At 41.3% G+C, this 24,766-nt stretch overlaps 1 protein-coding gene across 3 annotated transcripts; it reads left to right on the forward strand.

The window, feature by feature from the left end:
- Positions 1-846: 846 nt before the first annotated feature.
- LOC141739654 (carbonic anhydrase 13-like) lies at positions 847-23,994 on the forward strand. Of its 3 annotated transcripts, XR_012585766.1 has the most exons (9): positions 847-995; positions 7,062-7,259; positions 11,132-11,250; positions 14,432-14,527; positions 15,636-15,698; positions 16,632-16,787; positions 19,066-20,382; positions 21,025-21,134; positions 22,655-23,994. XR_012585766.1 is itself a non-coding variant. In XM_074577368.1 (7 exons), the coding sequence occupies exons 1-7, from the start codon at positions 965-967 to the stop codon at positions 19,177-19,179; spliced, it is 777 nt and encodes a 258-aa protein (XP_074433469.1). In that variant the 5' UTR covers positions 847-964; the 3' UTR covers positions 19,180-21,538. The 3 variants fall into 3 exon arrangements, 2 of the variants coding, with proteins under 2 accessions (XP_074433469.1, XP_074433470.1); XM_074577368.1 differs by lacking the exon at positions 22,655-23,994 and having other exon boundaries at positions 19,066-21,538; XM_074577369.1 differs by lacking the exons at positions 847-995; positions 7,062-7,259; positions 22,655-23,994 and adding exons at positions 8,261-8,397; positions 8,955-9,019 and having other exon boundaries at positions 19,066-21,538.
- Positions 23,995-24,766: the final 772 nt, after the last annotated feature.

The following is a 24,766-nucleotide window of genomic DNA, read 5'->3' on the forward strand; positions in this document are numbered from 1 at the left end:
TGGTTGGTGTGTTCCCCTTCCCAGTGACCTGCTGAAGGTGCTTTTTATAAAATATTTTAATGAGTATAAAAATACTGAAAATATAAAATAGCCGAAACGCTTTGGGATCTAAAAATGCCATTAACGCTCCCGCCGCTGGCTGAGACGCTTAGGGGAGAAGTGCGTCAGTTCCAGCTGTTGCTCTGCTCACCGCTGGCCGCCACCGAGTGAACGGCCACGGGGAGGAAACGCGGGCCGGCCAGTCCCTGAAACACAGGGGTTTAAAAAAATAAAAAATTAAAAAATTACGAGTGGGTTGCAGGAAACCCGGAATCACGGAATCTTCAGAGTTGGAAGGGACCTCTAGAGATCATCTAGTCCAACTCCCCTGCTACAGCAGGATTACCTAAAGCACATAACTAAAGCACATAAACCCTTCTGCCTTGTGGGCCCCGCCCGTAAACGGTGAATCTTTTTACGGCCGGTTCCAAAATTCCAAAGGGAATTGTGCAGCGGGAGCCAGGCAGCCGTGCCCCCTGTGCTTGCCTTTCGGGGGCCGGGGGGGGTGGTAACCCCGGGAACGGACACTTATTTCCCCGTCTCTCCTTGCCGCCCCACTGACGGCACTCGCGGCAAGGTGGGTGGCTGTCGTGGGGGGGGGATTAACTTTGTCGCAGCGGTCCCCTGTGCCGCTGTCCCCCGGCCGCCCCGACGTCGCGGTGCCGCGGGGAGGCTGGGCGGCGGAGGGCTGGGGAGGGGGCGGGGGGCGGGGAGGAGAACCGACAGGGATGGGCCGGGGGGCCGGGGGGCCGGAGCCGGGCTGGGCGGGCGGGGAGCGCTGGAGGCTCCTTATCGGCGCCCGAGCATCGGGGCGTCACCGCCCGTCGCCTTCAAAGCGGGCGGCGGTGACGGTGCGGCCGCCTCTCCCGTCCCGTCCCGTCCCGTCCCGTCCCGTCCCGTCCATTCCCGGCAGGAGACCAGAGCCATGCTGCACTGGGGATACGACGAACACAACGGTAGGGGGGCGGCGGGTCGGGGGCGGCCGCGGTGCTCCCCGCGGGGCCGTCGGGGCGGCGGCGGCAGCGGGGTCCCCCCCATCTCCCCCCCGCCGAGGGCGCCTCCGGCGTCTCCCCAGCCCCGGAGAAAGCTGAGCGAGCGGAAACGCTGCCGAGGCTTCGCGACGTGAGAGCGAGCAGATTTTTGTCTGGGCGGATTTTTGTCTGGGCATGATGCAAGGCTGGCTGCTGAAAGAGGGGTTTGGTGCAGGCATCATCGCCTGCCGGAGTTGGGTCGGGGGTTGGCTCCGGGTGGGAAAATTGTGCCATCGCCTTCCCCGTAAGGATTTCGTTTGCCCTCTGGTTGAACAGTGGCATGTACATATCCGTGGCTTATTAGACGGTCACACTGGTCAGAGATGCTGTATGGCAGGGCCGCCCTGACTCCGGCTGTGTTCTGCTTCTGTTGGATGGTGGGAAATACTGGGTACTGGAATCGGTCATTTGAATGTGTAACTATGCACCTAAGAGGAGATGCTTCTGGATTTTAGTTGTTTCATGGTTTCCTTAATCTTGTCGGTCTTTGAAGTCCCAAGGTGTGCTCATCAGCAGGCTTAAAGACTTTCCTCTGTTTTGCATTGTAAGTCATGCAAACGCTGCTCCTGTGTGCAGACGGGCTCACAAGTCATGCAGGTAGAAATGAAAGCACTTTTGTAAATTGGAGGCTCAGCCCTGATAAAGTAAATGGAATAACTTACATTGTCTGTTATAGTACACAGAGAAATAAAACACCATAGTAGTAAAAGGAGAAAGCTATATGTATGCATACACTCATGCCTATAGGAGTACGCTTCATTTATATGACTACTTGGAGTTTGGAATACTGTTTGCGCAAGTACTGCCTTTCCTTCCTGGTCCTTTTGTTGAATCTTTTCTGGATGGATATACTTTTCCTGAAAAACTGGGTGGTGGATCGCAGTGATGTTGCAATGATTAGGTGTGTTATCTGCTGTTGTGCAGTCTGCTCTACGCCTCCCCTAAAGACGTAAATGGGTCTTGTTTTTCAAATTTGTTTCTCCATATGTTTTCCAAGAGTGCTGTGGACTTCACCTGCACCGTACAGATAAGAAGCTCACTTTCCCTCCCTTATCCTATACCTTCTCCTTTGCTATTCTCAACTTCTAGGAAGGGGTGGGCACCAGAATTTCTATCGGGGTAGCCCTGGACCTTGTTTGAGGCCCCATTTCTCCTATAAAACTCTGTTTACTGGCTGATAACATATTTTGGGTGGAGCTTGACTTTATCCCTCCCCTCCTCTCTTGGAGCCCCCAGCAGCTGAGGTGGGTAATTCTTCATCAGTCCATCTCCTTTCCTCTGCCTCCTACAGGAGACTAAAGGAGAGAGGCATGGATACCCAACACTTCACTGCTCTTCCCTAGCATCAGTTTAATTTCTCAGATTTTTCTCTTTTTATGCATTTGTGTTACTGGATTTGCTTGTTTCTTGTTTTGCTGAACGGCAAATGCAGGAGATTGCTCTGATTCTTGAAAAAATTTATTGCCTTGCATGGCCCTGAATAGCTTCCCTGAGACTAAGATTAGCTTTTGCAATTAAGGAGGTAGCAACAAAGTGAAATTAATTCAATTTGGTACAGTCATATGTTAAAGCTGACTTCCTGAAGAGTTGGAAAGACATCTGCATTCGTTCTGAGTTCTGTGTTTGTTACTTGCAGTGATAAAAGCACCATTTTTCTAAACTGGGGGAAAACTCATTTGCCCCTTAGCAATAATAACCGCAACATAAACCATTTTGTGCATAAAGTAAACTGTCAAATATTACACATACATGTCTGCATAAATGGTATATCTATGTATAAGGACATGGTCTGACCGGCATACACAGAACTAAATGTTCTCCCCTGCTTTGATGTACATATTTCTGAAATGCAAAGAGGCGTTATTTTATTTCTATGCAAACTTTGGCCTTTGCTTTCTTGCCACTGTTCTTGCCCCACGGTTTTGATGGCGCTCGTGTGTGGAGGCGTAATACTGAGATCTTGAAAACTGGCTTCAGTGTGGCATCCTGCAATGCTTTTCTTTGCTGCTCAGGGTTCCTGTGAAGAGGGGAATGTTCTCGCCCCTTCATGGGAGCAGTCCCCTTAGTTAACAGGGAAATTGCTTTAGTTAAAAGACAAATCAAGAATCAATTGCCTTCAGTTTACTATTTGTTTAATAAAATATATGGAAAGTACCTACATGTATTGTGCTTTGCTGCAAAAATGTGTCTTGGTGTAGTTACTGCTATAACACTGAGGTGGTGTATAAATAAAAAGGGATAAGAATTCCTTATACTGTTTTTTTTTTTCTCCCTGAGAGTAATTACATAATTTTGGTGTCTATTTTAAAAAACAGCACATAATTTTACCCATTATGAGTTTCCAATTCTTTTTATTAGAGCTAATCTTACTGTAACCTAACGTGCAACTAAATTGCTTGCAAACTTAACTTTATAAATTTAAGCACTTTGTATATGATAAACTGGGTAGTGGATTCTTTTTAAGGATAAATGAGGATATGATCCTGCAAAGGTCCGACCATACCAAACTAATACACTTTCTGCATATAGTAGCAAACTGTCCAAAACAGAATTCACTTTCATGTATGTGCTGCTCTATTTATGCACGTATAGAGGCTCCCTGCAACTCAACCTTATTCTGAGATGTCTCCGCTAGGCTTGTTTGTTGCGACTCTCACCTTTTGATGAAACTCATCACTTCTAACTCTGTCTGGGTAAAAAAGCACCGTTGTTGGGTGCTGTGGTGAGTTTTATTTCCTGATAAATTCATAATTGCCTTCCTTACGTGATCTAATTCATGACCTCAATATGTGCAACGCTGGTGGGTACCATAAATAGCGATAGTCTAATCTAAAAGTGACAGCAGTGTGTATCACATTTGGTAACTCTTTGTCTAAAGTAAAGGCATGCAACCTTCAGAGCTGATGGTTCCGTTTTTTGTCCTAAATCTTGGTCACAATGGCTTTGATTGTTAATAGCTACTAGGTAATCTCCTCCGACAAAAGAACACTTGCCCATCAACAGAAGGGAATTTCCTAAGTTCAACACCTGTTGTATTTAATCAAGTTCCTTCAGTAAATTAAAACATGAAAGGAGGTGAATCGTTGAGTTACACATTCCTGAGCATGTCTTAAAGTACCTATCTAGGAAACTGAACTGTGCATTATGCTGAGACAGAGGCATATAATTTGGGTCCAAATGCAGAAGAAATTTGCACCCTGGAGATCCCACTGGCTTAAATCTGGTTGTATGACATGCATTTGAGCATCGTGTCCATGTTCTTCCAACTGTAACGTGTTAATTTCCAACAGTCATGCACAATGTTTGCTTTGGGATGGGGTCCACAGTGACACATTGAGCCACAGTTTTCCTAGACTTTCCTGGCAAGAGTATAATTGTATTAGATTGCTGGTAGATAATCCAATAAGGAATACCTCTTGATATAATCACACGGTAAAAAATTAGCTGAAATTTCTTGAAATTTTCCTGTATATTTTGAAAGGTCAGATTTCTGTCAATCTCGTGTTACTGACAGATGTTTAATCACCAAAGCAAAAAATGATTTTGGTCATACGAGCTAAGGACAAGTACAAAAGCAGGTACAATGCCTCTTTAGAACTGAAGTTTATTGTTGAATAATTAGCTAATGCCAGAATCACAGCCTTGGGTCCTCTTCGTGGCACGTTCATATTATTTACGAATGCAAATCGTTCATATTATTTACTGTACAATAACTATAGTTATTGCGGAGATGGAACGATAGGACCAAGTAGTTAAGAACATAAATATATTTTGCCTTTCCTCAGTTTAGGAATGTCCTAAGGATTAAAATTAAGTGTCAATAAGCTTTTCCTAAGCATCCTAAATCGCAGCAGTTAGGTATAAATGATGGAGCAGCGCTTCTTCAATTAATAAAATTGTACATTGCATCTCTAACTACAAGGTACTAGGAGCTAAACACAATTGAAATTATATCATATGCTAAACTGTATGTAATTAAAATATTGAATAGCTTTGATGAGCATTTGTGAAGTGAGAAGAATTAGGTTTAAACAGCTTTATATTTCAAACCAGTAGGATTTTTATCTTTTTGTCTTAGAAGTGGTTTGCTTAATGAGCTTAGTTAATGAAGTCATTAACAAAAGGACTTTTTAAAAAACTCAAGACTGAAGGCCCTTGCCTTTGTTCTGCCTGAGGTTTAAGTCTGAGGCTGGTCTTTACAAGCGACTCCTTCCCTCTTCCATTTTCAGGTGCTGCTCAGAGGAGAGTCAGGCTCTGCCCAGGTGGCTGAGCAGGCGGCTTCCCCACAGTGCCGTGGGACATTTCCCTCCCTGATTTATGGCCGGGGCGCTTGGGTTATTTTAGCACCTGGGAGTTTCGGAGCTATGTTCACTTCTATTGAAGTCGAGGAGAGAAAACCGTCTGACAACTTTTGATGTTAGGTCATTAATCACATCGTAATACACTTTAATCCTTTTTTGTCATGATGTTTATTGAAGTGCTAAGCCATCCAGGAAGACCCAAATCAACACACTGATCAGTTACCTTCAACATAGGGAGTTAGGAGGATTTCCAGTTATGCAGATTTTACAAGATCAGGTTCTGATGCTCATATTTAAGTTTTTCTTATATCCAGTCTCTCTTGGTTGATTTATTATGCTTCTTACCCATGACAAGCCTGGAGGAAAAACAAGTGCTATGCTCTTTACAGTACTGAAAGTTCATTAGCCCCACAGACTTTTCCCTTTTCCCTTTTCCCTTACCTTACCCTCTTTTCCATCCTAAACCTTGTTTGCTGTCTTTACCTTGTAGAACATATTCCCCAAGCAATTTATTGTTCCTATTTTTCTTCTATGGCCTCTGTCCTCATTGTTTATTATTCAAATATGGTTCAACAATGGCACATATATTCTTGATGAGGACTCTCTGACGTTTAGTAGATAAGAACAGACACCTCACACATCTCATCAATGAAGCTTTTCTTACTATTTTAAAATGATGTTTGTCAATTTTCTCATATCCATATTGCTGTTTTACAGACACAATGGTTTTCAGCTGACTTTTGGCTTAGCTTGCATGGGTAGAGGAAGGTTAACTCGAGATCACCAGTATAGATTAACAGCTTCTTTAGTGTTTTAATTTCTAGCTAACTCTGGTGAATGGTAGTGCAAATCTGTGTCTGGAAGATCTACTTCCATTTAGCAGTAGGAGGTAATAGAAATCCAAACCTTGTGCAGGCATCGTTGTCCTGAGTGTTCCTCCTCTTTGCTGATTTTGTCAGCACTACACTAGCGCGCGCGCGCGCGCGTGTGTGTGTGTGTGTAGACTTTATGGTTAGAGGGTGACTGTCTTGTGTTGTGACAGCTGGTTTCCAGGGTTGGTGGTTCGGTGGAGGTGATGGGTTGTGCAGTGATGCCTAGGTTACAGGCACTGCCATCAGGCCCCAGGCGAGTCCACGCACCACTCAGCCTTTTTATCTTTTTCAACATTTCTCCATCTTATTCAGCGTAGTCAGAAGAAGATGTGTTCTCTAGTGTTTTGCAGCCAATGGCTAAGGTATAAAAAACCCCTTAAAGCAGGGATTTTGGATAGATAAGAGGTAATCCTTAAAGATGTAATGAGACATGATATTAGGCAAAAATGGCATGTCAAAATTTTATTGGAGCACAGTACCTGTGGGATACAGGATGCTTGATTTGAATGAGCATTTGTTGTGTATGTCTTGTGCATAGTGGAGTCTTAACTGTGAATAAATAAATATCTGCCTACTGCATATGGCCTTGTTCAAAGGCCAAATATAGTTATATACATCATGCAAGGTAGATAAAGGGGTCCTGAGAGCTGCTGTTGCAATGTGGTGCAGCAAAATTAGCTGAGTATTTTGATCTGTGTTTTTCTGGTGCACTCTTTTTGAATTTAAAAGATGCAAACAAGAACAGTTCAAGCAGAGTCTTCTTTCATATGAAGCGGGGAGCTGCCATCAATTTAGACTTCTCTTCCAATCCATTGCAGGGCCTGCCCACTGGAAGGAGGTTTTTCCTGTCGCTAATGGAGACCGTCAGTCACCCATCGACATCAAAACTGAGGAAACCAAGTATGATCCCTCTCTCCGTCCTCTAAATCCAAATTATGATCCCGCTTCTGCTAAAATCATTCTTAACAACGGGCATTCCACCAGTGTTGAGTTTGATGACACCGTCAACAAATCAGGTTTGTTCCTTTTCTGTTGCACTGTGTCTTCTTCCACCATTTCCTGAACAAAGTGCATACAGCCTGGGCATGTCTCACTGCTGGGTACGAAATCCTCGTAAACAGTAAGGTTTTGCTCCTCCAGATGCGAGATTCCTTTTTTTCCCTGTCTTTCAACATGATACAATGTGGGAACATATTTGGACATGAGTTCCAGGTTGCATTTCTCAGAAATCCCTTTTCACAGGGATGGTTTGATCCACCCCAACGAACTAGATAGCGCCAGCCCCCCTGTTTGAACAGTGTTGTGTACAATTTTTCGAATGCTGCTCTCTCTCACTGCAGATGAATCCTTTGTGTCTCATTACAGGTTCATTCCAACCGAATCGCTCAAGTCTCTTATCTTGACTTTAGCTGCAGGTTTGGTTATATGTTTTTTCCCTTTTTTAGAATCCGTACCTGGACTTTTTGTGTCAGGAAAGAGCCAATACAGAACAAATGAAATATACCCCACGTGATCCTTTTCTTCTCTGAAAAGTGTTATTGTCCCAGTCTTTTCTAGGGATATGTAGCTTCCATTTTTGCAAGCGATAATTCTTATTTGGAAGTTCTCTGGTTTAGCATAGTCTTTGTAATGTTAGTGCCTTCATCTTTAATACCTTCTCTTAGATGGTAGGCAAGCTAGCACACCTCCCCTTGGAACTGTAGGAGTTTAGTTTCTTCAAGCAATAAAATCCTCTTGTGGTTTCACGAGGCTTAGCTGAGGATCCAAGCCCATGTGATGCTTCCACAAGGGTCAAAGCCGGAGGAGGACTGATTTGTGATCACCCTGTCCGTTAGTCCTGAGGACATATTATCTTATGGTGGCAACAGGGAGAGACATAGATGGAGACAGCATCATACTTTGCTTTCCTGGACTGTCTTAGTTTAATTCTTAAATTTCCTGTCGATACAAGCAACATTGGATGTTGCCTGAAAGCCATCAGCTGACCGTCAGTGATCTGGTCTGACCTCACATGTGTCAGATGCCACGGGACTTCCCAGAATTAATCTCTGCCTCAAGCCTAGGAGGCGTGGGTGAACTAAAGCACATCTCTTAGAAAAACATAGAATCTTGTTTTCAAAATTTCCAGCGATGATGAACCTGCTACAGCCTTTGGTAAGTTGTTCTAATTATTCTCCTCACAATTAAAAAAATCAAAATCACACTTTATTTCTGGTGTGAGATAGATCAACTCAGCCTTTAAACTCCTTTCTTTAAAAAAAAAAAGTAATAAATACGAATATGAATATGAATACACTAAGAACCTCTTCCATGGTCTAACTCCATCCAGTGACAGGGCCCAAACATAGTGTTCCTATAGGCTTACACTGGTACCAAAGCCGGTACCACCAAAGTGGTAATGTGATCCTCTTCTTACTGCTTTCCTCAGGCCATATTTCCAAGGGTATATAGTTCATGTCATGGCAAAGCACTGACAGATGTTGTTCAGATAATTAACAAATGTAATCCCCAGTGTCCTTCAGGAGACTCCGTATCTTCTATGTATGGACTAGATTCTTCAGTCCAGATCATGGCTTTACATTTTGGCCATTATCATGCCTTACTTATCAAAGAATTCAAATCCTTCTGTATCCATAAAGTGAGTTATTCCCTATTTCCTCTAACACTTGTCACTGGCAAACTTTATCAGTAATGTTTTTGTTTTCTTTCAGGTCATTGATCAAAAAATACTGAATTTTCTAGGGCCAAAATTTGGCCTCTGGGGCACCCATGTGAAGTAAGCACTCCTGCCATATGGTGGTTTTATGAAAAAAATAATCAAATTATATTGGTACTAAATACATTAGCATCTTTTAATACGTTATTAACTGACTTTCATATCAACTGTTTCTTGACTTTGGCCAGTGTTGAAACTGGGCTGTCAAGTCTGTAACTGTGTAATTCTGTTTAACCTCTTGGGTACCGCACCACCTCCATTCTCTGAAATCTGTATATTGATGCTTCAAAGAGCTCTTCTTCCAGCTCTTTTCAAACTTTGAGATACTGATATTTGCCTTAAATAGCTTCTGACTAACCTCTTCCTTAATTACTGTTGGAATGGAAGAGTTTTACCATCACTATATGGTATGGTACACATACATCATCAGGCCATTTTCCACATTTTTCAGCGGAAGTATTTGATTGAATGCTGATGCATTTCTACATGATTGTTTTCCCTCAGCCAGTTAGAACACCAACCTTTACACATTTCTAGGATCATTTGCCTCCAAGTTTTCAGTCCTTGAAAGAAGGAATTTGTTTTAGGAGTGGCACTTCCCAATCCCTGTTGTTCACTAGGTTTATAGGCTCTGTAAAAGCAGATTTTTGAGTTGAAGTTTTAAGGAGCTCACATATTTTTTTCCCACAGATAAACAGCTCCAATTTCTTTTCATTAGCCAGGCTACTTGTGTTAGCAGATAGGCAACTTCTGCTAAGTTGCCTACTTCTTCTTTTATCTTTGCTTGGTTGTATTTTGTTTCTAACAAAGTTTAGGTTTTGGACTAAACCTAGAAGAGTGAAAAAATTACTATTGTCCTCCCTAGTGCTCTTAATTTAAAAAATGTCTGGTTAAAGCTCCCATCCTTTCCCCTTAAAATGTCTATAATGAGCCAGTAAACCAGTCCAGACTAATTCCCAAACCCTCACAGGAGATATGGAGCCGGGAGAGTGGGGTGATTTGTTTTGTGGTAAATAAGGAATCTTTCTGAATGTGGTTCGCATTCAAGTCTCTGTGCAGAGATGGCTTGGTTCCAGCTCTGATTAGCAAAAGACGAGCACTTGCAAAAGCAAAACAATGAAAAGCCCACCCATATGCATTAAGTAGAAAATAACAGAATAGAATAGAACAGAACAGAACTATTTCAGTTGAAAGGGATCTTCAGCAATCATCTAGTCCAACTGCTTGACCAATTCAAGGCTGACCAGAACTTAAAGCATGTTATTAAGGGCATTGTCCAAATGCCTCTTAAATACTGACAGGCTTGGGGCATCAACCACCTCTCTAGGAGGCCTGTTCCAGTGTTTGACCAGCCTCTCGGTAAAGAAATGCTTCCTAATTTCCAATCTAAACCTTCCCTGGCACAGCTTTGAACCATTCCCACGCATCCTATCACTGGATACCTGGGAGAAGAGCTCAGCACCTCCCTCCTCCACTTCCCTCCTCAGGAAGCTGGAGAGAGCAATGAGGTCACCCCTCGGCCTCCTTTTCTCCAAACTAGACAAACCCAAAGTCCTTAGCTGCTTCTCATAGGACATGCCTTCCGGCCCTGGCTAAATAAGTGTCAGTAATATTGCAGTTGTACAATGCAAATGTGGTGTTGACTTCATTTAATTTATATTAATATAAGCTCCTTTTTCTCGGACTTCAATCTGATGTAACTGGATCTAGTTGAAAATGAAGGAAAGAGCCTTGAAACTTTTTTTAAGCTCCACCTACTTTCCTCCAAATTTCAAAGAGGAGAAGAAATTATGTTCACATTATACTTTTTTGAGCCTCCCCTTTATTCATAAAACCTATATTTTAGGCTTAATTTCCCAGATATTCTTTTAAATACATTCAGGAGAGGAAACTACTTGCAAAATAGAAATACTTTCCCATCTTCTGAGAAATATCCAACCCATAGCAAGACAAACCTGGTGATAACAACACACCCTTTAGTGAGCCATAACCCACTAATCTATACGTAATTGCCATTTTGAAAGTCCTATCCTGGACAAGCGAGGGTTTCTGGACAGCTTTTGAGAAGGAGCAGGGGACTGTCCGAAGACTGAAGTCTGGTGTGAGGTTAGAGGATGTGGGTAGCGGCTCCCGTTCCTGCAGTGAAGCCTTTCCCTCTGCTTGGGTTTGCAGTGCTGACCGGGGGGCCGCTCAGCGGGACCTACAGACTGCGCCAGATTCACTTCCATTGGGGGTCCAACGACGAAGCCGGCTCCGAGCACGCGGTGGATGGGATGAAGTACGCAGCAGAGGTAAGGCTTTACATGGAGTCATCTGTACCTCTAAGCTTGTGACTAGTTTTCCGTTGTAAGAATAATGTTGCCCCTCCGCTTCACGCTTTTCATTCTGCCCCCCCATTTTATCAAAAGACAAGCGGTCTTCCTGAAGTGTTGCATGTTTGGTCCTTTCTCAAAGGAGAACTTATTTGAAAGCTTTGGAGAGGATTAAAAGAGGAGTACAGAAGACAAGAGCTTGATAAGAGCAAGATTTAATGTTCAAGAGTTATTTTAAACTTTGCCTTTCACTGTCTCTTCCTTGGAGAATGTTTTCAAAGTCAGCTTCAGTTACAAACCACAGAATTACTTGATTTGGGGCCTGTGCAACGTAAAGCTTATGCCAGCCTTAGGAGTGTTGCATTTTGCGGTGCATTTAGCAATGTGATGTTTATGAGTGCCTTTGAGAACCGCACCGTAGTATCTGTGGGGTGCCTGCTGGCTGTGGAGGTGCTGCGTTTCCGTGGAGGCAGGGTGCCACAGGGAGAAGTGCACCGTCTGCTCTGGCACGGAGAGGTTGCTCCTGCTCTGCCTCCTTCGGTGCGCTTCAGTAGTCTTCTGGGGTTAAAAAGAAGTAAAAAGTATAAAAATAAATGTTGATGGAAAAATAAAAGACATGATACTAAAGAAGAAAAAAAATGAAATGTATGCACAGTGGTGTGATCAGATTTTACTGGAAATGCTATAAGAGATAGTGGTCAGAAAAAAAATCAGTTTTCTAACACTAATGGGGAAAAGTGACATTTGCAGTGTTTAAAGGCTTATGTTTTCCACAGGAACCAGGTGAGATGGAATATAAAGAATTAATAGAGGTGCTTTAAAACCATTAAGTACCAAAACCAAATTTCTAGCTGAGAAAATATATATATGTTTCCCATCTAAGAAACCAAATGGAAGGAGAAAATATCTCTGAATTTCTAGCCAGTCTAAAAACCTTTCCGTTACCTGTTGGTTGGGTAACCCTCCACAAGAAGCTCTCTAGATGTCACTTTGGCTTTGGGATAAGAAATCCAGAATTAAGATCAAGGCTTCTGAGCACTGTTCACACAAAAGAAAATACCTCAGAAAGAGACAAGAAGATGGTTTCAATGCTCTTCTTCATAAGGAAGACGTGTAAGATTTCAAGAAAAAACATCGACTGAGTCGAAGAAGGAATTAGTGTACAGGTAAAGAAGATGGCAAGGTTCAGCCCCCTAAGCCCAGCGGGAAGCAGAAGGGATCCATGGCTCCATTCTTTGTGACAACGTATGGTCTGATCAAGGTCTCTTCACAAGCTGCAGTGACAGAGCGGTGGTAAGACGGGATATATTCCTTAAAGAGAAGTCACAAGCCCTTGAGAATGGGGCAGTACCCAAAAGCGTTTCACAGCTCTGTTTGTGTGGGAGTTTTTGTCGGGGAGGGGGGTGGTTTGGGGAGGTGGGTGGCAAAGCTAGGAGGGAGTGGGTTTTATTTAGTTGTGGGAATTTTGCTTTTTGTTCTTTATTGTTTTTTTTTTCTTTTTTAAAATCCATAATAAAAGTCATTTTTGACTGAGAGTATCTGTTTCCTTTTTGTGTATGTGAAAATGTAATTGTTTAAAAGTTGTTCAATGTAGCTCTTGTGAACTTATAATAGTGAGTGGTGCAGGTGCTATAGCCTCCGGGATACTAATGCATCAGAGAATGGTTTAGTGGACTGTGTCTTCTCCCAGTTTAATTTATAATATTATTAGCAACTTCCCTTCAAGGATCTCTGAAGCCGTGAGCCAGCATGTGTTTCATCATGAGCATACATGTATTATTATTGATTTCAATGGGATTCCTTACTTGCTGGAAGTCATGTTTCAGCACTTTAGAGTCCAAGTGCTTAACAAACATTAATTATACCCTGTAACAGTGAGTAATGGCTCTGTTTTATAGATATGGAAAATTAAAACTCATAGAGGTCAGGCAAGGATTGAGATTTTGAGTCAAAACTTTCGTACTCCCAGATTTCTATTCCAACTACGCAGCTATGTTTCTTCCCATAGAAACTCTTTAAAGCAAGTTCCAGCTTTCCTGAATTGCTCTTACTTTAAGGTCTTCAAGTGCTGTATTCCAACAGCAAGCTTTTTTTTTCAGGGGTTCATCCCAGTTTAAGTCATTCTGTGGAGCTGCTTTTCAGCACTCCAAAAGATGCTCACCAATTTTAGAAAAGCCAGTCCCATGCCCTGTTTCTGACCATCTCCTTCCTTATCTAAAAACTATGGGTAGGAAGATTTACTAATCCACTGAGGACTTCCAAGAGTAATTAATGTTTGTGAAGTACTTAGTCTTAAGCGCTGTGTGAGTGTTTGTTCTCTCTCCAGTTTGGCAGTTGGATCATTGCTCAAGGCTGGGACGACCTAGTGCTTCCCGGGAACCAGGAGCTCCCGCTGTGGAGCGTGGCCAGGATTTAGGAAACCTGGTTTAGCAGGAGGGACTGAGGTGGTATGGGGATAGTCATCACAGGCTTTTCCTTTCCCCACCTGGCTCGATGGTGTCTTTAAGCCGCTTAAGCAGCTACCACAGGACAGTTCTAGAATAATGCATGTTGGAAACTCAAATACTCAAACCTGAGATTCAAGCTGCTTGTAAGTGCCTGACTGCTGGTAATCATAGAAAATCAAGTATCAAAAACGAAATTTTGATGTTCAACTTAAACTAAACAAGGGAAAAGGGGTCAGTGCAAGTTTGATGTGTGTTCCTCTGCCTGGTTTCTAGCTATTTGTGTGGCTGATTAGTGTTACTGAAAGCTTGATTAAGGACAAAGAGGAGCAACGAATAACATCCTCATGATTTTCAATCACTTTTTAAAGTCAGCTGTACTAAAAGTGGATTTAAAAGCTTTAGTTATATAACCATGGGATATCTTGCCTTAGCTTCTCTGTTCAAAATCTGGGGACCCAACAGCAGTTTGCCAGGCACCGTAGCGTGTTGGTCGCTGCTAAATTTTGAATAAACCCAGCCACTGGAAATACTTCGTGCCATTTGTGTGAATTCAGTATTTACCAGTTTCAAAAAAATAATTGCATTTAGAAAACTAGATGTCTCGGAATACAAAAGAGCAAAGTAGAGTATCAAAACCAGTGAAGTTGTAGCGTTAATTTGTGACTATTCGAGTTCAGCGGGAGTTGATGCTGTCTGCGTCTCTTGCTTTTCAGCTTCACGTGGTCCACTGGAACTCAGAAAAGTATTCCAGTTTTGTTGAGGCAGCTCGTCAGTCAGATGGATTAGCAGTCATGGCCGTATTTCTGAAGGTAAGATAAAAATGCCTCAGCCTTCCTAATAAATCTGCATTATGAGCCCAAAGGGATAACGGTGATGGTTGGTATAATTATTGCTAAAGAGATACTTGTTTTATATGGGCATTAAATTATACTGTTTCCTTCATACTGTTTACTTTCCATCAAAGATTAAAAATAACAGATTAATAGATTTTCAAGACAGCCAGTCTCTTCAGTTCGCCTAGCCTGCATTCCTGTACAACATAAGATGTGGAACTTAATTCAGCTGCCCCTATATGGATCCCAAAAACTTGTACTTGACTAACAGGTTTCTTTAGGAGGGCAATCTGACTTGGTTCGAATGCTTCTTTAGCTGTTTCTGAGATGGTCGTTTCTTCTTAAAAATAATAATAAAAGAACCCCAAAACTGGAGAATTTCCTTATATACCTCTTTGCTTTCTCTACCTGTTCTAAGATGACATTAAACTCTTGCAGCAGCTTCATTGACTTCTGAATGAAGATGCAGATGGGGAGTTCACAAAACCCGTGACGAAGGGTAGGGCTTTGGTCAAATCTGTGATTTCTGTCTGGCTGCCGCAGCTTCCTGAGCACAGCTGGTGCTGCTGCCGGCACTGGCGCCATCAGGGAGCTCTTACATGCAGCAGTTGCAAAGAACTGCTTCAATAATTCTGTCTTTCCAGTTTACGTTATAATGATTCGAGGAAAGTTTCCCTGGATTTCTTCCTGCTTGGGATACATAAGAACGATGTTTTGACTGTTTTAAGCAACTGAAGTTTCAGATGTAAGCCCGCAACTTTTAATATCCTGCATATAAAACATGAAAAAGAAATTGCTTTTATTCCCCTGCAGTGTAAAGTTTGTGGGTCTTTCATAGCTGGAATAATTACTATGAGTAGCCAGAATAAATACTGTCAGCGAGGAATTGGATCTTCTTAACAAACCAGTACTATTTCTAAGGACCAGCTAGTCACAGGCACGTACTCACAAAATCCGTCAGATCTCACAGTCGCTTAAGTAAGGTTATGTAAAACAGTTTCATTACGCATTTGCTTTTTGATTATTTAGGTTTGCTGTTTTTCTCTGGAGCTCAAGTATTTCTTTTTTTCTGTGGTGTTAATAGATTGGTGAATGCAACCCTCAGCTGAAGAAGATTACAGACCGCTTGGACACCATCAGAATCAAGGTGAATGAATGCTTCCAGAAGACTACTAATATTGGTGGTTGTTTTTGTTGTTTCGTTTTATTGGTAACCTGGCTGCTACTCCCTTCACCTTCATGTTCCCTAGTCCCTAGTTTCATAGCTATCCATATCTAACCCTGATTTGGGACAGTTTAGGAGCATTCTTGTTAGGTAAAGTTGAAAACTAAGCAGACAAAGAATAATTTTTATACAATAAGAGATCAGAGGAAAAGGCTAATTCCTCACAGAACCTAGTCTCTGACAAATTTGTTGCTACGAGAATAGTAACAGCAGTAGAACATATTTTATGGAAAGTTGTGAAAAAGATGAGGGAAAGGTTTCCTTCCCTATTTTGCTGGGGTAGTGGGTGAGAAATAAGCTATTGTTTGCATGAGAGAGATCAGCCAGATTCACAACATCATGTTTCATACAGGCAGCTCTTGCCTGATAGCCGGAAAAAGGAGAAACCCATGGGCCTGGGAGGAGTGAATGGGGAGGGGAGTGGGTGGCAGTAACCTGTGGGGTCACTCTACCGGCCCCATAGAGACCCCATTGAAAGCCTAACATCTTCTCACCTCTCCCTCCAACTTCCATGTCATGGTCATTTATAACTATGGGGAGCCTATGCCAACATGGCACTTTTGATGGGGTCCTGCTGGCATCATGGACAGCAGCAGCAAAGCTGTCACCGTAGTAGGACCTCATCAGAAGGGCACAGGCTCACCTGCTGTGATCATCCAGGATGATCCACCCCATAGTGGAACAAGCTCTACTGCCTTTGGCATGATTTATCTTGGCCTCTAACTTTTAAATAATATCGCCTTTTTCTTTCTTTCTTTTTTTTAAAAAAAAAAGCTTTGTGTAAGAAATACATTTCTAAACATATTTACTTTAGAACGACCCTGAGCTTTTTTTTCTTCTGTTTTTAATTTCCAGGGCAAAAGAGCACTATTCACAAACTTTGATCCTAGCTGTCTGCTTCCCAAGTCCCTGGACTACTGGACGTACTTTGGCTCTCTCACTGTTCCACCTCTTCTTGAGAGTGTCATCTGGATTGTTCTGAGAGAGCCCATAAGTGTCTGTTCTGAACAGGTATTTTTTGATTTTTCACTGCTGTAGAGATGTTGCTTTTATAAGGCTTGAAATTGTAAATGCCACACCAAAAAAAATTTTTTTGCAGACCTTGGCATTGCATACCTTATCAAATTTTCAGGACAAAATAGTTTATCCTGTCTTCTTGTTGCCTGCCTTTGCGTAACAGCTATTTACTATCCATTTTTTAAAAAGAATGTGCATACTCTAAAAATTAACAATCAAAAATAACCCACAAGGAACTTATGGAAAAAAAAGGTTCTGGTGACACTTAGAAATTCCACTGGAATTTCCTGGAATTCCACTCAATTTGATTATTTGAATATCCTGCTCAAACCTTTTCTCTGGCATTTTGATTTGGCAGATCAATAGTAAATTTCTTTTTGCATTCTAGATGTGTAAAACTTCGTGAATTTGCTAGAATAATAAAAAGCAAATACAATTTTAATAAGTTGGGGTATATCTTAGGCTGTCTTAGGAAAAATGTAATACTAGGTAGCAGTCTACTTACAGTTCTTGTTAAATTAAGCTTCATGCTGTATATTAATGTTGCAACAGTGACACCCAGTGGGCTGATCATTTTAGGTATAAAGAGTTTTTCCTACTGGAGACACTGAAGTATGTCAGATTAGAGTTTCTAATGCTGGATGTTGCTAATTACGTCGCCTGCAATATGTTATCAATATTCTGGGCACACTGTAAACCTTAAGATCTTTGTACCACAACGTTTGTCTCATTCATGGTCAGTATTACAGATACCTCCGAAAATTCAGTACCCTAGGCCCCATACTCAGCAGAAATGGTGACTTCAGTCTTTGTGCAAAATGTTAAAACAGTTCATTGAATAGGATGCTTGTTAGTCAGGAGACCTCACATTCCGTTTGTAACGGATTCGAAGTCATGTATTTGCTCAGCGCCTCCATTTTTCTCATCTGTCTCTCTTCCCTGCTCCCCTCGATGTGGCTTTGTCGGACTCGCTGCAATGCGTATGGATCTGGGATTGGAAATTTGTGTTGAGATATCAACTTCCCCAAGACAAGCCATTGTTCAGGTTAAAAGGTTCTTATTTGAGCTAATCTATAAGTAATACATTTTAAAATGTGAAATACTGTATTCAGACACCTGTGTGTAACAGATTCGGAGGACATGGTGTCAGAAACAATGTCAAATACAGTCGTTCTTTACTAGTAATTTTTCACAGACTGTAGCTATATCTTATGCATTAAAGTATAATTGTGCTATATGCTTATAAATATAAGCATGCATGTAGCTAAAAGTGTTTGTTTCCAGTAATGTCCACCATTGTGATTGATCAGTCATCGCCACGACTGTTTTGGCATTTAAATTTATCCTTTAAGTTTGTATTTCTTCAGGGCTTTACAGTTTACTACCTACTTTTTGGTGCATTTTTCAGGCTGAAAGAAATGAAAAATAAATTTTAAGTTTTTAGAAACTCACAGGGATCCTGAGTTACAAATATTAGCTTTAGAATGGGGTGAAGAAAGATAGCATTGACTTTTTTTGCTCTTAATGCGATTAAGATGCAATGTGCCGTACAACTAAATGCTCAGTTATAATGGAATGATTTTTGTGCTGTTCTCCCCTTGGTAGCCTAGAAGGGGAGTAAGGTGGTATATAGAAATAGTAAATTCTGGAAATATTAGAAATTAGACAAAATACTAAATTTCAGACGTGGAGCTTTGACCTGGGTTTCTGCTGAGATCAGCTTAAGCAGAGAAGCTTATGCTGAGGTATGAAAAACTGCTGGTTCTGCTTCTTTTCAAGGGGAAAATTTGGAATCTCTCCTGGTTTGAGTACATGTTTAATATGTCGAAAGTGCTAATTACAGAAACTTTCTATAGCACCACACCTACTATTCCAGGCTAATGGTGAATACACTCTTTAAAAAAGAAAATATACACAGGTACACATAAGAAATCTAATTTTTGGCATGAAACATTCCAGAATCTCCAAACTATAACATCAAACTAAAAAAATATAGAAAAACCTGGTTTAGATCAGGTTATGGAAGACAAGTGTGAATATAGGAAACAAATAATCCTTACGTGCAGTTTCGTTCTTACACATATTTTGGGAGATTTTCTTGGTACTCATCGCTTTTCATTTGCAAGGACAGAAATGGTGGAATTGCCATACAGTTCCATTCTCCCTGGTGGACAAAAAAAGGTGACAAGTACCTTTAATATTTACTACAGGCTTTTTCATTAGTATGAGCGTGAGGGTTTTCTGCTGAACCTTATGTCTCTCTTGATTGCAGCTAGCCAAATTCCGCAGCCTCCTGAGCACTGCTGAGGATGAGGTCGCCTGCTGCTTGCTGAGAAACTACCGGCCTCCCCAGCCTTTAAAGGGACGAGAAGTCAGAAGGAATTAAAGGAGTAAAGCCAGAGTAGTCTCCCTCTGAAACCAAAGGCTGAATTAATTTTAATAGTTAATGTACTTTGTGATTTTTTTTTTAATTTTTTTTGTGAGTTGTGATAACAAGTAGGTGGTGTTTTATTATTGGTTACTATGCAGTCGTTCCTTACAGACAAGTGTGTCCCGAGTTGTTGCAGGTTCATTGATGTTAACAGGTCTGACTGTGTTTGAATGCGTTGGTTTGGGAGCGTTGAGGCGTTGGTGTTGCACGCACAGAGGGCACTGCTAATCATAAGGGTCAGATGTGGTGAAGGAGTTGTCCAGAATTTGCCACTAAATTACTGAACAGGATCCCCGATATTAATGGCAGTAAAGGACGTTCTGGGATTGTTCTCCTGGTCTCTAACATAATACTTAGCTTCTATTACTTCACACTGTAATTCTCAAGAAAAAAATATTTCATGGCTGATATAATTTCATTGCTACTGCTGCAATACCATGCTTACCTAGGACAACAGGGGAGGTTTAGATTGGACATTAGGAAAAATTTCTTCACTGAAAGGGTTATCAAGCATTGGAACAGGCTGCCCAGGGAAGTGGTGGAGTCTCCATCCCTGGAGTCAGTTAAAAGATGGGTAGACGTGGTGCTGAGGGACATGGTTTAGTGGTAGTTTCTTCAGTGATAGAATGATGGTGGGGCTTGATGACCTTACAGGTCCCTTCCAACCTATTCTAGTCTAGCCTAGTCTAGTCTATTCCTACCAAAAGCAATAAAGCAGTAATGACTAACAGCATTAAAGTAAAACAGGTATATGATCCTGTTGTTCCACCTGCTTCGTAGTAGTAATGACATACTGATCGATATTTTTTTAAAAAGCAAATAGTAAGGATTTTGTATATTATGGGATCATGTCAGGTGGATTAGGTATTCCTGAATTCCACCAGGTATACTGATGAAACTGTCCTGAAACCTGAAACCTGCCAGGTGGAAGGGCATAGAGGGAGCTGTTCATTCACGCCTAAACTCAGTCTGTTGCATTTGGTGAACGATAAGGGACTGTAGCGCTATATCCGTGCAGCATCAGACTCCCACTGCTCAAAATCATGAGGCAGGAGTAGCAGTTGCTCCAGACTCTTTCGTACTAGAGACGTGTCATGCTGCAGTGGGAGACACACATTGCACACCTCACCTCTCGCAGTGGAGCACAGCACTACGCAGGTATGTAATGTCTCCCAGGTACTGGCTGAAGTTCCGCCGTCATCGCTGGACTTGGGTGGTTGCACTTACATTCCAAGACCAAAGATAGCATTTATAGCTAAAGCCAAAGAAATAAGAGTCAAGTCAATATCTAATTAAAGATCGGCCCTCAATAGCGGTGTGTTTAAATGTCTGTCTTTAGGAAATGACTTGAGCCTGTGTTCCTCTCAAGAGCTTTTGTTATCTGAATGTAATTGTTTGTTTTATGCCAAATTTATTTTTGATATTTTTAATGAACTTCCTGTAGGGTGTAGCTTAGTATAGGATTAGATTTACCCTCAGACTCTGAGAACCACAAGTGAAAACCAGTGATACCTGAAAGAGGCAGCTAGAGGTTTCCTGGGCAGTGAGTACTACCAGTCTCTGTAGTACTTCTGACCAAACTCATCTTCCACAATTACAATGAATTTGCTTTTTCATGGGTGTTATAGGCTGTGCTTCTTGCCTCAATGGATCTTTTGTTCTTATATGGACAAATATGAGGGAAATAGCAAACAGGATTGACTTTATATACCTTCTTATAATTGAATAAATTAGACATAGAGACATAGATACTTTAGCTTCGTTTAAGATAGGTGGATTTTTTTGTTTTCTCCTCCCCAGAATACAGCTACTATCGCTGCAAGGCCTCTCAGTGCCTTCTGAATGTTTTCTGAAGGATAGAACACAAACAGACCATGGAAGAAATAAAAGACACTTGGCAGCGGCAGCAGGTACAAGTATTAACCAAAGGGAAAAAACCTGCAAGCGCTTTTTGTTTTCTGGCATAGGGAGCAGAATGCAGCTGGAAAGACCTCAGGCTGGTTCGTTCTGAATGAGGACGCCTGGAAAGTGTGCATGGAGAGAGCGAGAGTGTGCTGCGTGTTTTCACACCTTTTTTTAGACTTAGTGTTGGATCTGATATGTTTCCCTGTCATGGGAGTAGCTGCAGAACATGAACAAAATGTTTACAAATTGCACGAAGGCTATAAATGTCTGTTTGCCTGAGAAGAGAAAGTAATAAGGCTTCATGTCAGAGACAAAAGTTTTATGTATTTTTTACATACTTAAAACAGTGAAGTTGATCAAGTGCTTTGATATTTATAAGGATTTTATCAAAATAAAAAAATGGACTTTATTAATGTGTCTTGTATTTTCTATCAAAGAGATACACATTTTTCAGAGAAGGCTGCAGTTTTATAACTAGTGCCTGAAGCTCTAGTTTTGGAAAAAATAGTCACCCCTCATTTGAAGTCTGTCTTTGGACAGTGTAGTGTTACGTATCTTTTTTATGTTCCGAGTAAAATTACTTTGGCAGAGGTAAGACATGCAATCAATTGTACATAAAGTTTCTGATAGCGCTATTTTGAACTATTGACTATTTATATAGAGTTATGCAAATAAGTTTTAGAAGAAGACATCATTCACAGTAATTCTCCTAATGTGGAGGTGCTGTGTTCACGTTAGATGGACCTAACACGGTACTACATCTGGGCGGAAAACTAGTGGTGGCATCTGAAAACGATTAGAAGTCCTCAGATGCCTGAAATCCTTTGGGAACAGCTTCCCAAATTGCTTCTCTGCTGCAACTGCAAGGCGAGAGCATGGACCCAGTCTTGACACTGCGCACTTGGTTGCATCCTCAGTCACTAACTTACTCTATGCCCAAGCCACATTGAATCTCAACCAGGCTACGTGATGTGCTCCCGGGGAATTAAATCTCAATCGTGGGTTCCGTGCTGTATTAACATGACTCTAGAGCAGACAAAGCCAAAATATATCCTCACCCTGCAAGCTGCAGGTCTCTTTGATCAACTCTTTACCCTCTGACATAACTTGGAACCTTTGTATTAAGAAGAATGAAATGCTCACTGACCAAGAAATATATAGGGTATTTGCTGAAACTAGTAGCTGTCAAGTATTGGATATGGCTGGATAGTTGGTCACCCATAAACCTATTCTCAGAATTAAATAAACTGCAGCAGAGCCTTGGGGTAAGCTCTGCTGGTTTTGGCACAGGAGGGAAGCAGCGCGTTCTGCTGTGTTTCTAGCCTTCACCAGTCATGCTCATGATGTCTTTCATGTTGCAAAGACAGAGTTTAACGCCAGCCTGGGAGATTTCTTTATGTCAAAGAAAAAACCTGGGAAGTAGCTGTCTTTCATTCTCGAGTAAGGTGGGCTGAAGATCAGGCAGATGTCTGTTTGCTGCCATACACCCACTGACTACGTACCTGTGCTTTCTCTGCCCCTGCAGAAATTGGTTTCTCTGTTTCTTCAGCAAACGGAACTTTGCTGGCCATCCAGACCTGAACTGGGACCTAAAAGAATTCAAGGAACCAATTCCCGGAAAAAACCCTGAGTCTTCCAAATACTCAATTTTAAAATAACTTTTCTGAAAAAGTGAAATATGGCATATAAATGAAGTGACATAATAGAAAGAAATAAGTAATACAATTTTTATAAACTTAATGGAAAGGAAATTTGGGATTTAGGTTCTTGGAGCTTTAAGTAGGCAAAGAACAGATTGCTAGAGATTAGTCTTGCCTAGCCTTCAGATGTTAAAAGTTGCAAATCATTGAAAGAACACCTGCAGCCTCAGCATGAAGGTACAAATGACAGAGGAATGCTGCTCTAGAGAGGTTTTTATCTTTTATTACCTATGAACTAGTATAAAAAGCATTGTGACAATCTCCTTTATCACTCTGCTGCTACATAGACTCCATCTAACTTCTGGCCAAACTTTTATATTTTGTTGTTCCCCCTACAGTTCTGAAGTAAAAAGTTTGTTCTGGTTTTTGTTTTAACTCCCATTTCTTGCCTATGCTCATTTTCCTTTAATTCTTCTTCCCTGGCATCTTTTTAGGACTTAGGATAAAAACCTTAACATATAAAGCATCCTATGAAAATCCAGTAGCGTTATATTCCACTAATGTTCCGCACAAGCCTGCTTGTTTTTCATATTAAGTCTTGTTATTGTTTGTTTGTACAGGTCTAGCCTAATAGAGATTTGGCCCATCAGCTAAATCTCTTAGATACTGTTATTTCCGTACCTTTTATTCATGAAGTGCTTACTCGATGGACAGATGGCCTTTTCTGGGTGTCTGCTGTCTTTCTTAGACAGGAGATAATGCTGAAATGCTTAAACAAAGATGTTTCTAAAATAGCGGTTTGTTTCCCATTTCTGTCAACCTCTCCAGCATTCATCCCAAGTACAAGATTTCACTGTGGTGAAACACTTGTGTGTGTGACCTGTGTTGGCTTCCAGTGCAGCACAGTTTGGGGACAGGGGATTTCTCTGGCAGGAGAGTACTGGATTGTCCTGTGAAAACAAAGATTCTCTGCCTTGGCTTAACAGAACTGATGTGCTTCACAGTCAGTTCCTGTGTCACTTCTATTTTGTCAAATTTCACCCGCATACTTGGGTACATGACTTTGAATAATTTGGGGATGCTCCTGACAGGTTTGGTTTTCAGATGTAAAGCATACATGCAACAGGTAGATGAAATGTATTTTTTTTATGAAGATCTAACATTTTTTTTCTGTCTCTCTCATTTGAAAATATTCTGAATAAAGCCTCAGCTGTTTAAATGTCAACATTCTGCTTCCAATTCTTCTCTTTTCTACAGTTGTATGAACAGCAGACAGAAATGTGCTAAATAAAATAGTTAAAAACAAAACAAAACTAAACCAGCACTTTGGTTGTTTTGAGGAAAAAAAGGAACCCATTCATCCTTGGTGTTTTTCAAAAAGTCTGTTCTTGATTTCTGTTTTCCCTTTGTCCTGTTTAAACTCCAGCTTCTAATGTAGTTTGTGATTTCAGAAATAAACAGTTTACCTGGAAATCACCAAAGATCTCAGCATCCAAACTTATATTCCAAAATTGCTTTAAAATTCTCATGGTTATGTAGAAAGCACAGGTGTCTATGTACGAATAGCTGAAAGAATGCTGTGTTCCCGGGTCTGCAGATGGCAGCAGCAATCCAAAAATTGCTGAAGATTATTTGAACAGTATTTGTTACCTGTTTCATTGCAAATACAGTCATAAATAAGAGCATTATCTTAGTGTTGTGTTGAACTAAAGAATACAAGAGTCATAGTACTGTGCTATTCAACAACATATTAATTTTGAAGGCTGTTAAAAATGTCTGCAGAGACTAGCCAAAGAACTTCCAGCCTGTTGGTCCAAAGCCCCAAAGAAACCTTGAATCTCTGAAAACAGTTTAGCTCATCTTCATGACCAGTTCAGGGAACCTTCATCAGACGAACAAAGCCAGAAGCAAAGCCCAGAAACAAAGTCCCTCACGAATATCTGCTGCAGCAAGCGTGTTTGACTGAATTAGTTTTGAACTGTCCGATGCATAGCAAT

Source organism: Larus michahellis, chromosome 2, assembly GCF_964199755.1.
Source record: "Larus michahellis chromosome 2, bLarMic1.1, whole genome shotgun sequence".
Classification (NCBI taxonomy): Eukaryota; Metazoa; Chordata; class Aves; order Charadriiformes; family Laridae; genus Larus; species Larus michahellis.

Coding starts and splice junctions, on each gene's coding strand:
- LOC141739654 (XM_074577368.1), top strand. CDS start 965: ATGCTGCACTGGGGATACGACGAACACAACG. Junction 11,251..14,431: donor GGATGAAGTACGCAGCAGAG/GTAAGGCTTTAC, acceptor CTTGCTTTTCAG/CTTCACGTGGTCCACTGGAA. Junction 15,699..16,631: donor TGGACACCATCAGAATCAAG/GTGAATGAATGC, acceptor TTTAATTTCCAG/GGCAAAAGAGCACTATTCAC.